Here is a 12,019-nt window from a genome sequence, read left to right on the forward strand (position 1 = left end):
ATGGAGAGAAGGCAGGTACGAGATACTGAGTTGGATGATCAGCCATGATCATATTGAATGGCGGTGCAGGCTCGAAGGGCCGAATGGCCTACTCCTGCACCTATTTTCTATGTTTCTATGCTTCTATATCAGTCATGATTGAGAGGCGGAGTAGACTTAATGGGCCGAATGGCCTAATTCTTTTCCTATGACTTATGAACTTACGAACCTCTGATTCTTTGCATCCAACCGCGAAGGAAGAGGGTGCCTGCTTTAGTGAGCAAGGCTTCACACGGACACCCACCATCAATGAGTGAACTCTCCCATCTCCCTGCCCTGTGTGACACTAGTGTGCTTTGTGACGTGGAAACAAAGTGCCCTGTGGTTCACTACCTTCTTCCCCAGCTGCCCGAATGAGATTAAATGCCTTCAAATAGAAAAATATCAGCCTAGCTTCATCAGTGACCGCAGAGCTGTGGCGAAGAAACAGAAGGCAAGGGTCCCAAGGTTCCCCTTTCAGAGTGAGTCCCATCAGTCCTTGTTACTGTCAAATGGGCAGCCATCAATCCAATTGCGATTTGAGAGAGTTACATTTAAAACTATTTTTATTAAAATGATTGTGGGTTTTTTTTTAAAGCAACGTACTCACACAATGCAGCCAGACAGGTGCCTGGAGGTCGCAGAATGGAGCTTTATACGTGCTGGAGATTTACTATTCTTTAGAGGTGAATAAAAGGGCAAGTTGTTGAGGGATGAGTTTTCTTTCCCAAGCTCACGGAGCCCTGAGGCAGCGTTGAGTTGTTAACTGTGTTTGGACAAGGGCTTAATGAGTGCAGCGGGTTCCCATAAATTTAACAAATCTCGGGACATCTAACCCCTATCGCAAGGTCCACATTGCCCCCTGCTTGGGGAAATGGGATTAAAAAAGCATCCTTTGATAAACGAACAGGCCAGGATAAATGTCAAATCTGAAGCCTGGCTAACTGCTCTGTTTTGTGGTCTACTCCTTGGCTGACCCGATCTTTAACTTTCCAATCATCAATGCTGCCACTATCGGTGAGGTCCCAGGCAAGGAATTAAGGTTATAAATGGCCAGGATCAATTAAATTAGTCGTCTAATTTTAATAGTTGTTGTTTGTCTCTGCCTTTGAATTTCCCATCCCTACCCCTTTCACGTTCCCTTATTAGAAGCCGTTTCCTGTCATTTTTGTTTGGTTTAATTAGAATTTATTCTTGGTCTTGTGTATCCCTTTGGTGCTCCTTCAGTGATGCTGGGGCAATGTCCCACCATTACTCGCCCATCTGCTCAGCAGTCGGATTTCCCACAAATAATCCAGAATAGTTTCATTAGATTTAGAGCGGGGCGCTGATTAAGGTTTTTATTTTGTTTAGTTTCCTTTACAGAGCAATCTTTGCAAAGACTAGCAGGTGGAGTGTGTTTGGGCTTGGATTGTCTGTGCTACTGTGAGTCTGTCTGATAAAGTGTCTGTCAGCCTGGGATGGATATCAGTATAAGGGTCTGTAAAGGTGTTTCTGGACGAGTTTGTGTATTAATATGTGTGTGTGTATTTGTGTAAGTGAGTCTGTGCATGTCTGTGCATTTATGCGTGTATTTGTGTGTACATTTATGCATGTGTTTGTGTGTGGCGAGTGTGCATTTGTGCATGTATTTGTTTGTGTGAGTTTGTGTGTGCATTTATACGTGTGCATTCGTGCATGTGTTTGTGTGTACATTTGTGCATGTGTACATGTGTGTGCATCTGTGTGTCTGTGCGTGTGTTGATGTGTGCGCATGTTGTGTGTGTGTGTGCATGTGTCTGTGTCTGTGTGTGTTTGTGTGCAGGTATTTATGTGTGTGCATTTGTGTGTGTGTGTATATTTGTGCACGTGCGAGTTTGTGTGCGTGTGTGTATTTGTGAGTGCGTGAGTTTGTGTGTTTGTGTGTGTGTGCGTTTGTGTGCGTGAGTGAGTTTGTGTGAGTGTATTTTGTGCGTGTTTGTGTTCGTGTTTGTGTGTATGGGTGTTTGTGTGCGTGTGCGTTTGTGTGTGTGAGTGAGTTTGTGTGAGTGTATTTTGTGCGTGTTTGTGTTCGCGTTTGTGTGTATGGGTGTTTGTGTGTGGGTGTGTGTGTGTGTGTGTGCGCGCATTTGTGTGAGTGTATTTTGTGCGTGTTTGTGTTTGTGTGTATGGGTGTTTGTGTGTGTGTGCGTTTGTTTGCGTGAGTGAGTTTGTGTGAGTGTATTTTGTGCGTGTTTGTGTTTGTGTTTGTGTGTTTGTGTTTGTGTGTGTGTGTGTGTGCACGCATTTGTGTGAGTGTATTTTGTGCGTGTTTGTGTGTTTGTGTGTGTGTGTGTGTGTGTGTGTGTGTGTGTGTGTGTGTGTGTGTGTGTGTGTGTGTGCGTGCATGGTTTAACGATTGTAAGGAGCAACGCTGGCACCTGTGTCCTTTATCTTGTCGCGGGAGAGTTCATGTACACCACCGCTGATCTCCTGCCGCAGACTGTGAAGGATCTCCTCCAGGCTGGAGATGCTCTTGCAGTCCAGGTCAATGAAGAACTCGTACTCTCCGTTCTTGAGGTGGGACGGGCGAGATTCGATGTGGGTGAGATTCACACCTTTCTCCTGCCAAACAAACACATTATACAGTATTGTTGTTTGTTTAAAAAGGAACTGCAGATGCTGGTTCATACCGAAGATAGACACAAAATGCTGGAGTAACTCAGCGGGTCAGGCACCATCTCTGGAGAAAAAGAATAGGTGATCTTTCGGGGCAGTCTGAAGAAGGGTTCTGACCTGGAACTTCACCTATTCTTTTACTCCAGAGATACTGCCTGACCCGCTGAGTTACTTCAACATTTTGTGACTTTTTTTCTATTTAAACAGACCCTACGGTCCAATGAGTCCGCCCCGACCAACTATCGCCCGTGCACTAGTTCTATTCCACACACTAGGGACAATTTACAGAAGCCAATTAGCAGACAAACCTGCATGTCTTTGGAATGTGGGAGGAAACCGGAGCACCCGGAGAAAACCCACGCGGTCACAGGGAGAACGTACAAACTCCGTACAGACAGCACCTGTAGTCAGGATCAAGTCCAGGTCTCTGGCGCTGTAAGATAGCAACTCTACTGCTGTGCCACAGTGCTGTCCTTAACTATCCAATGTCTTGTGAAATGTGGGCATTGATGGCAAGATTGATATCTATTGGCTGTTCCCGATTGAACTTGCTGGGGCGTTGGCCAAACTGATCTCCCGGTGGCCGAGCACTTCAACTCCCCCTCCCATTCCCAGTCTGACCTTTCTGTCATGGGCCTCCTCCAGTGCCATAGTGAGGCCCACCGGAAATTGGAGGAACAGCACCTCATATTTCGCCTGGGCAGCTTGCAGCCCAGTGGTATGAACATCGACTTCTCAAACTTTAGATAGTTCCTCTGTCCCTCTCTTCCCCTCCCCCTTCCCAGATCTCCCTCCATCTTCCTGTCTCCACCTATATCCTTCCTTTGTCCCGCCCCCCTGACATCAGTCTGAAGAAGGGTCTCGACCCGAAACGTTACCCATTCCTTCTCTCCTGAGATGCTGCCTGACCTGCTGAGTTACTCCAGCATTTTGTGAATAAATACCTTCGATTTGTACCAGTATCTGCAGTTATTTTCTTATAGGGGGTATTACAGAAGGTATGTAAAAGTCACCCACATTGGCAGCCCAGGCCAGACCAAGTAAGGACTGAGATTTCCTCACCTAACGAAGGAAAGATCCATTTCCTGGATTTGGCCATTATTTACCATCTGTTTGTACATCAGCGTATGTGAGAGAATGTATATTATAAGGGTGAAAAAGATGGCGATCAAGGCATGTCAAAAGATAAATAAATATTTCTCAACAAAACAAACTGAGACGATATTTTTGCATCAATAGTTGCGTCATAACTTTCCGATGTAACGCAGCCTGATGTGGGGCGTGGAGTAACTGGGGACTCTCATAGGCTGGTGCAAAGACCTCTTCCTCACCCAACTGACCCCCCAGCTGACACTTGGTAGAGAAATAACACTGCAATATTAGAGTCACATTTGTTCAGATGTTTCTAGAACTTTCAGTGCAATACATATTGTGTGCAAACAGTGCAAAGGTTGGGAGGATAGTGTTTGACCACATGTCACGCAGTTGGAATGACAAGAGCTCTTTCCTCTGGAACAGGGTGGGTGGGGGGGAGGGGGAGAGAACGCAAACTGCCTAAATATCTTCGATATATGCAGTCATAGAGTCCTACAAAACAGGGCAGCACAGTGGCGCAGCTGGTACTTACTAAACATAGCACAAAAAGTAAGGAAATTTGTGTTTGGTAGATTATTTTGTTGTAACAATGCTTCTTGGCAATAAATCTTATACCGTTGGAAAGCCTGTTTATTTCCCTTTTAAATGGTGCCACATTTGTAAGGAACATGCATTTGTGGGATGAGCAGCAGAGCTGAGTATGTGGGTTGCGCCCATGAAAAATCTGCCAAATCTTCTCTGCCAATGCCAAACAGCTTATTCTGCCATTGACTCTTGTTCGGTGTTATTTGGTGGATTGGATGATTGAAGTCTGAAGAAACAAGGCATATTGGCAATTTAACAATTTATTCATTTAATAAACAGGAGCCTCAGTAGCGTGTGGAAGAACCATACACAGCCACAACAGCCTGGCACCTCCTCCTCATGCTGGTCACCAGCCTGGTCACACACTGTTGTGGAATGGCATCCCATTCTTCAACCAGCATTTGTCGCAAGTCAACCAACGTGGTTGTGTTGGTCACTCTGGCATGAACAGCACGCCCAAGCTGATCCCACAAGTGTTCAATGGGGTTGAGGTCAGGACTGCTGGCAGGCCATTCCATCCTCTCCACTCCCAAATTCTGGAGATAGTCTCTGAGAAACCCTGCTCTGTGGGGGCGAGCATTGTCATCTTGGAGGATAGAGTTCGGTCCCAGGCTGTGGAGATATAGGATTGCCACTGGTTGCAGAATCTCATCTCGATATCTCTCTGCATTGAGATTGCCTCCAATGAGGACAAGCCTTGTTTTTCCAGTGAGGGAGATGCCGCCCCACACCATCACACTGCCTCCACCAAAAGATGTTACTCTATCGGTGCAGCAATCAGCATAGCGTTCTCCGCGTCTTCTCCACACTTTGACCCTATGATCCAACTGCCGTAGGCAGAATCTGGACTCATCGCTGAACATAACGTTCCTCCACATGTTCAGGTTCCAGTGCACGTGTTGCCGACACCAGCGCAAACGGGCCTGACGGTGAAGGGCAGTCATGGCAGGCCTCCTGGCAGCCCTATGAGACCGGAGATCGGCTGCGTGCAGTCTGTTCCAAATTGTCTGGGCAGAGAGCCGTCAGCCATATCGTCCTGCAAACCTTGACTGCAAATCTGTAGAAAACAGCCTATGGTTCCTAAGTGCTGACAGGGTGAGGAAACGGTCTTCTTCGGGTGTCGTCTTCTTGGGGCGCCCACTTCGCGGCCTGCCTCTGACATCCCCCGTTATATGGAACTTGGCCTTCACTTTGGAGATGGTACTAGGGCTCACTCCAAATAATGCCGCAACTTGGTTTTGCGGAACACCAGCTTGAAGTTGCCCTATCGCACGGGCCCTATCCAGATCAGTCAAACGTGGCATGCCGATTCTTGGAGCAGACACCTACTGACCACTGTAGCAGGGCCCATGCTCACAGATGCTGCCAAATAGGTGCCAATCAGGCACCTGATTGTCAGCACCTGGGGGTACCAGAAGCTCAAAACAAGAGTCAATAGCAACAGCAGAATAAGCTGTTTGGCATTGGCAGAGAAGATTTGGCAAATTTTTCATGGGCGCAACCCATATACTCAGCTCTGCTGCTCATCCCACAAATGCATGTTCCTTACAAATGTGACACCATTTAAAAGGGAAATAAACAGGCTTTCCAACGGTATAAGATTTATTGCCAAGAAGCATTGTTACGACAAAGAAATAATCTACCAAACACAAATTTCCTTACTTTTTGTGCTATGTTTTTATAAGTAAAATTAAGCCACACACAAGTACAACAGGTAGTGCAAAGAGAAAAATACCAGGGTGCAGAAAAATGTGCTACCGTGTTATAGTGTTGCAGTTCCACAGCACATAGAACTTAGAACATAGAACTTAGGGCGGCACAGTGGTGCAGCGCTAGAGACCCGCATTCGATCTTGACCTCGGGTGCTGTCTGTGTGGAGTTTGCACATTCTCCCTGTGACCCTGGGGGGTTTCCTCTGGGTGCTCCAGTTTCCTCACGACCCAAATATGTGCGGTTTTGTAGATTAATTGGCTCTCTGTAAATTGTCTCTCGTGTGTAGGGAGTGGATGTGAATGTGGGATAACATAGAACTAGTGTGAACAGGTGATTGATGGTCTATGTGGACTCGGTTGGGCTGAAGGGCCTGTTTCCCTGCTGTTTCTCTAAACTTTGGAAACTCTAAATTAAGGCACAGATCGGGCGCTTCGGCCCCTCATCCATGCTGACCAAGATTCCCCATATTTGCCCCATATCCCTCTAAACCTTTCCTATCCATGTACCTGTCCAAATGTCTTTTAAATGTTGTTATTGTACCTGCCTTAACTACTTCCTTTAGCAACTTGTTCCACGTACCCACCACCCTCTGTGTGAAAAAGTGGCCCTTCCATTTCCGACTAAATCTTTCCACTCTCACCTTAAACCTACACCCTCTGGTTTTTAATTTCCCTTCCCTCAGAAAAAAAAATCACCCCATCTGTTCCCCTCTTGTCGTGGAGGAGGTTTTGAACCAAATTTCAGAAGCAGAAAGAAACACATAGTCACAAATATATTCTCCCAGCTCCCCACTCACCCGGTCCATTTCCCTCCTCAGTACACTCATTCCCACGTTTCCTTCTTATCATATCATATCATATCATATATATACAGCCGGAAACAGGCCTTTTCGGCCCTCCAAGTCCGTGCCGCCCAGTGATCCCCGTACATTAACACTATCCTACACCCACTAGGGACAATTTTTACAATTTTTTTACATTTACCCAGCCAATTAACCTACATACCTGTACGTCTTTGGAGTGTGGGAGGAAACCGAAGATCTCGGAGAAAACCCACGCAGGTCACGGGGAGAACGTACAAACTCCTTACAGTGCAGCACCCGTAGTCAGGATCGAACCTGCGTCTCCGGCGCTGCATTCGCTGTAAAGCAGCAACTCTACTGCTGCGCTACCGTGCCGCCCTTATCCCTTCTCTTCTCCCTTCCCCCTCCTCCACTCATATCCCTCCCTCCAGCTTTACACTCCTCTCCTCTCCTCGCCTTTTCTGACACCCTTTTATCTTTTCTGTGTCAAGAAACCTTCATCATTCCAGTCCCTAAGAAAAAGAAAGTGACCTGTCTCAATGACGTGCCCAGTAGCTCCAATATCAACCATAATGAAGTGCTTTGAAAGATCAGTCATAGTCCGGGTTTAGGCCAGTCTGCCAGACAATCTAGACCCTTGCAATTTGCGCGCAGGAGAAACAGGTCCACAAAGCACACCCTGTCCCTTGAGTGAATGTGGAGAGGTTGTTTACAGTAGTGGGACAGTCTAGGACCAGAGGGCTCTCCCTTGCATGACTGGTAGCTCATTACAATAGACAATAGACAATAGGTGCAGGAGTAGGCCATTCAGCCCTTCGAGCCAGCACCGCCATTCAATGCGATCATGGCTGATCACTATCAATCAGTACCCCGTTCCTGCCTTCTCCCCATACCCCCTCACTCCGCTATCCTTAAGAGCTCTATCCAGCTCTCTCTTGAAAGCATTCAACGAACTGGCCTCCACTGCCTTCTGAGGCAGAGAATTCCACACCTTCACCACCCTCTGACTGAAAAAGTTCTTCCTCATCTCCGTTCTAAATGGCCTACCCCTTATTCTCAAACTGTGGCCCCTTGTTCTGGACTCCCCCAACATTGGGAACATGTTATCTGCCTCTAATGTGTCCAATCCCCTAATTATCTTATATGTTTCAATAAGATCCCCCCTCATCCTTCTAAATTCCAGTGTATACAAGCCCAATCGCTCCAGCCTTTCAACATACGACAGTCCCGCCATTCCGGGAATTAATCTAGTGAACCTACGCTGCACGCCCTCCATAGCAAGAATATCCTTCCTCAAATTTGGAGACCAAAACTGCACACAGTACTCCAGGTGCGGTCTCACCAGGGCCCGGTACAACTGTAGAAGGACCTCTTTGCTCCTATACTCAACTCCTCTTGTTACGAAGGCCAACATTCCATTGGCTTTCTTCACTGCCTGCTGAACCTGCATGCTTCCTTTCATTGACTGATGCACTAGGACACCCAGATCTCGTTGAACTCCCCCTCCTCCTAACTTGACACCATTCAGATAATAATCTGCCTTTCTATTCTTACTTCCAAAGTGAATAACCTCACACTTATCTACATTAAACTGCATCTGCCATGTATCCGCCCACTCACACAACCTGTCCAGGTCACCCTGCAGCCTTATTGCATCTTCCTCACAATTCACACTACCCCCCAACTTAGTATCATCTGCAAATTTGCTAATGGTACTTTTAATCCCTTCGTCTAAGTCATTAATGTATATCGTAAATAGCTGGGGTCCCAGCACCGAACCTTGCGGTACCCCACTGGTCACTGCCTGCCATTCCGAAAGGGACCCATTTATCCCCACTCTTTGCTTTCTGTCTGTTAACCAATTTTCTATCCATGTCAGTACCCTACCCCCAATACCATGTGCCCTAATTTTGCCCACTAATCTCCTATGTGGGACCTTGTCGAAGGCTTTCTGAAAGTCGAGGTACACCACATCCACTGACTCTCCCTTGTCAATTTTCCTAGTTACATCCTCAAAAAATTCCAGTAGATTTGTCAAGCATGATTTCCCCTTCGTAAATCCATGCTGACTCGGAACGATCCCGTTACTGCTATCCAAATGCTCAGCAATTTCGTCTTTTATAATTGACTCCAGCATTTTCCCCACCTTAACAATAAGAACACCAGGATGCTGTTCATTGACTACAGCTCAACACTACCGTACCGAAATAGGTTCAGTTCTAAACTTCTGGATTTTAGCCTTGCGGTCTCCATTTTCAACTGATCCATTTCTCCCATCTCATCCCCATTCTCCTGCCTTCTCCCCATAACCTTGACATCCTTACTAATCTGGAATCTGTCAATCTCAGCCTGAAAATATCCATTGACCTGCTCTCCATGGCCGTCTGTGACAATGAATTCCACCGATTCACCACCCTCCAACTAAAGAAATTCATGCTACTCTCCTTTCTAAAGGTGCGTTCTTTTATTCTGAGGCTGTGTCCTCTGGTCTTGGACTCTCCCACCACTGGAAACATCCTCTCCACATTCACTCTATCCAGGCCTTTCCTTATTCGATAAGTTTTACTGAGACCTCCCCTCATCCTTCTAAACTCCAGCGACTGTCCTCTGGTCCAAGATTCTCCACTCTTAACTCTACCTCATTGGTTACTCAATTATAGTACTTTAATAAATGTTTTGCACTATTTTGGATTGCACCTTACTGGACTTTATCTTGCACTAAACATTATTGAAGTTATTCCATTTACCCTGTATATGTACAATGTGGACGGCTCGATTGTAATCATGTATTGCCTTTCCTCTGACTGGTTAGCCAGAAAGCCAGTGCGGTTTCCATGCTGGACGTGGAACTGTCGACGTGATATTTGCTGCATGCCAACTCCAGGAAAAATGCTAAGAGCAGCACAGTGATCTGTTCGTGACCTTTGTCGATCTGACAAACGCTTTCGACTGTCAGCGGAGATGGCTTGTGGAAGATAATGCAGAAGTTTGGCTGTCCCAGCAGGTTCATCACGATTGTCCGGCAGTTCCATGACGGCATGATGGTGAAAGTTTCCTAGATGAAGGAGACGAGTCGGAAGCCTTTCCAGTGACAAACGGCGTGAAGCAAGGTTGTGTTCTTGCCCCTACACTCTTCAGCATGGTCTTCTCTGCCATGCTGACTGATGCCTACAGTGACTGCCAGGATGGAATACACATCAGGTACAGGACTGACAGCAGGCTGTTCAACCTCAGGTGCCTGCAAGCTGTTACAAAGGTGAAGGAGACCATCATCAGAGATTTCTTGTGTGCTGATGACTGCACCCTCAACGCCAGCACAGAGCAGAAGATGCAGCATGAAATGGACTGCTTCTCACAGGCCTGTGACAACTTTGGTCTCTCCATTAGCACCAAAAAGTCTGAAGTTATGTACCAGCCCGCGCCTGGAAAGCCCTACTAGGAACCACACATCACGGTGAAGGGGCAGAATCTACAGGCAGTCGACAGCTTTACCTATCTGGGTAGTACACTCTCGCGAGTGGTGAATATTGACGCTGAGGTCAACAACAGGATTGCCAAGGCCAGTGCTGCCTTTGGGTGACTCCGTGGGAATGTTTGGGAGCCGAGAGGACTCAGCCTTACCACCAAGCTGAAGGTCTACCATGCAGTGGTACTCGCCACTCTTCTCTATGCCAGTGAGACCTGGACTGTCGACAGCAGCGCAACCACTTTCACTTGAGCTGCCTACGCAGACTCCTTCACATCAGGTGGCAGGACAAAATTCCCGACACAGAGGTCTTGGAACGGGCCGGAATCCCCAGCGTCCACACCCTCCTGTGGAAAGCCCAGGCCAGATGGGCAGGCCATGTCGTCAGAATGCCCGAGAGTCGACTGCCAAAACAGCTTCTGTATGGAGAACTGTGTCAGGGCAAGCGCTGAGTAGGAGGACAGAAGAAACGGTTTAAGGACTGCCTCAAAGTGTCCCTCAAAGACTTGGACATCAACCTCAGCACTTGGGAGTCTCTTGCTCTGGACCGTCCAACCTGGCATAGCAAGCTCACCACAGGAGCCCGTGCAGCAGAGAACAGACGCACTGAAGAGGCCCAGAGGAAACGCACGGCGCACAAGGCCCGGGCTACCTCCACTTCCACTGCAGCAGCCATCCACTTGTGTCCTACGTGTAGGCGTGCCTTCCGGGCCCGGATTGGCCTCACCAGTCACTTCCTCCAACTGAAAGTGAAGTCATGGTCATCTTCGAACCCGAAGGACGAACAACGACAGCACAGAACAAAAACTTTTCTCTGTACTAAACTCAAACTCACTTAATTTTGCAACGTTTTGCTACTTTGCACCCATTCTATTTATTGTTGAATTCATCAATACAGTATGTATGTACTGTTTACACTGTGAGCTTCACGTGAACAAGGAATTTTGTTGCACTCTGGTGCATGTGATGATAAACAAACCTGAATCAGGGAGGCCATCATTTCTAAGGTTAGGTTCAATGTTCCGGGTCGATAAGCTTTCATCACAACTGTGGCAGATGACCGGCCTGAAACATTCTGTTCGCCTTGTCCCTGAAACTGCAGGACCATTTCTAGAAATTTCTCTTTTTAGGTCAGATACATTTCACATAGAGTCAAATAACACCGAAACGGAGTCATTCCTCCCAACCTGCTCACGCTGACCAACATGCCCCATCTACACTAGTCCCATTTCCCTCTAAACCTATCCTATCCATGTGCCTGTCTAAATGTTTCTTAGACGCCGTGACAGTACTTGCTTCAACTACCTCCACCAGCGGCTCGTTCCGTATACCGAACACCCTTTGAGTAAAGGAGTTGCCCTCAGGATCCTATTAAATCTTTTCCCTCCTCACCTTATACCTATGTCCTCTGTTTCTTGAGTCCCCGACTCTAGGTAACAGACTCTGTGCTTTCACCTTATCTATTCCCAGATATTTCTTCAACATTGCAATAGTACCTGCCTCAACTACCTGCTCCAGCAGCTCATTCCATACACCCACCACCCTTTGTGTTGCCCTCAGGTTCCTATTAAATCTCCCACCCCCCCCTCTTCACCTCAAACCCATGGTTGTTTGGTATTTGAAGGCAGCTGTTGACCACTGCCGGCATCTTTGGACACTGGCCCCGAGGGTTCGTTGGTCAATGGACCAATGTGGAAGTTGCA

The 12,019-nt window shown here is 47.2% G+C and overlaps 1 protein-coding gene across 1 annotated transcript in view; it reads right to left on the bottom strand.

Moving 5' to 3' along the window:
• The window catches only part of pah (phenylalanine hydroxylase), a 43,971-nt gene that overhangs the window by 24,290 nt on the left and 7,662 nt on the right, over positions 1-12,019 (bottom strand). Inside the window, exon 3 of the mRNA XM_078417127.1 lies at positions 2,418-2,601. Coding sequence (XP_078273253.1) covers positions 2,418-2,601 — 184 coding nt within the window. The remainder of the gene's footprint in view (positions 1-2,417; positions 2,602-12,019) is intronic.

This window comes from Rhinoraja longicauda, chromosome 20, assembly GCF_053455715.1.
Source record: "Rhinoraja longicauda isolate Sanriku21f chromosome 20, sRhiLon1.1, whole genome shotgun sequence".
NCBI lineage: Eukaryota > Metazoa > Chordata > Chondrichthyes > Rajiformes > Arhynchobatidae > Rhinoraja > Rhinoraja longicauda.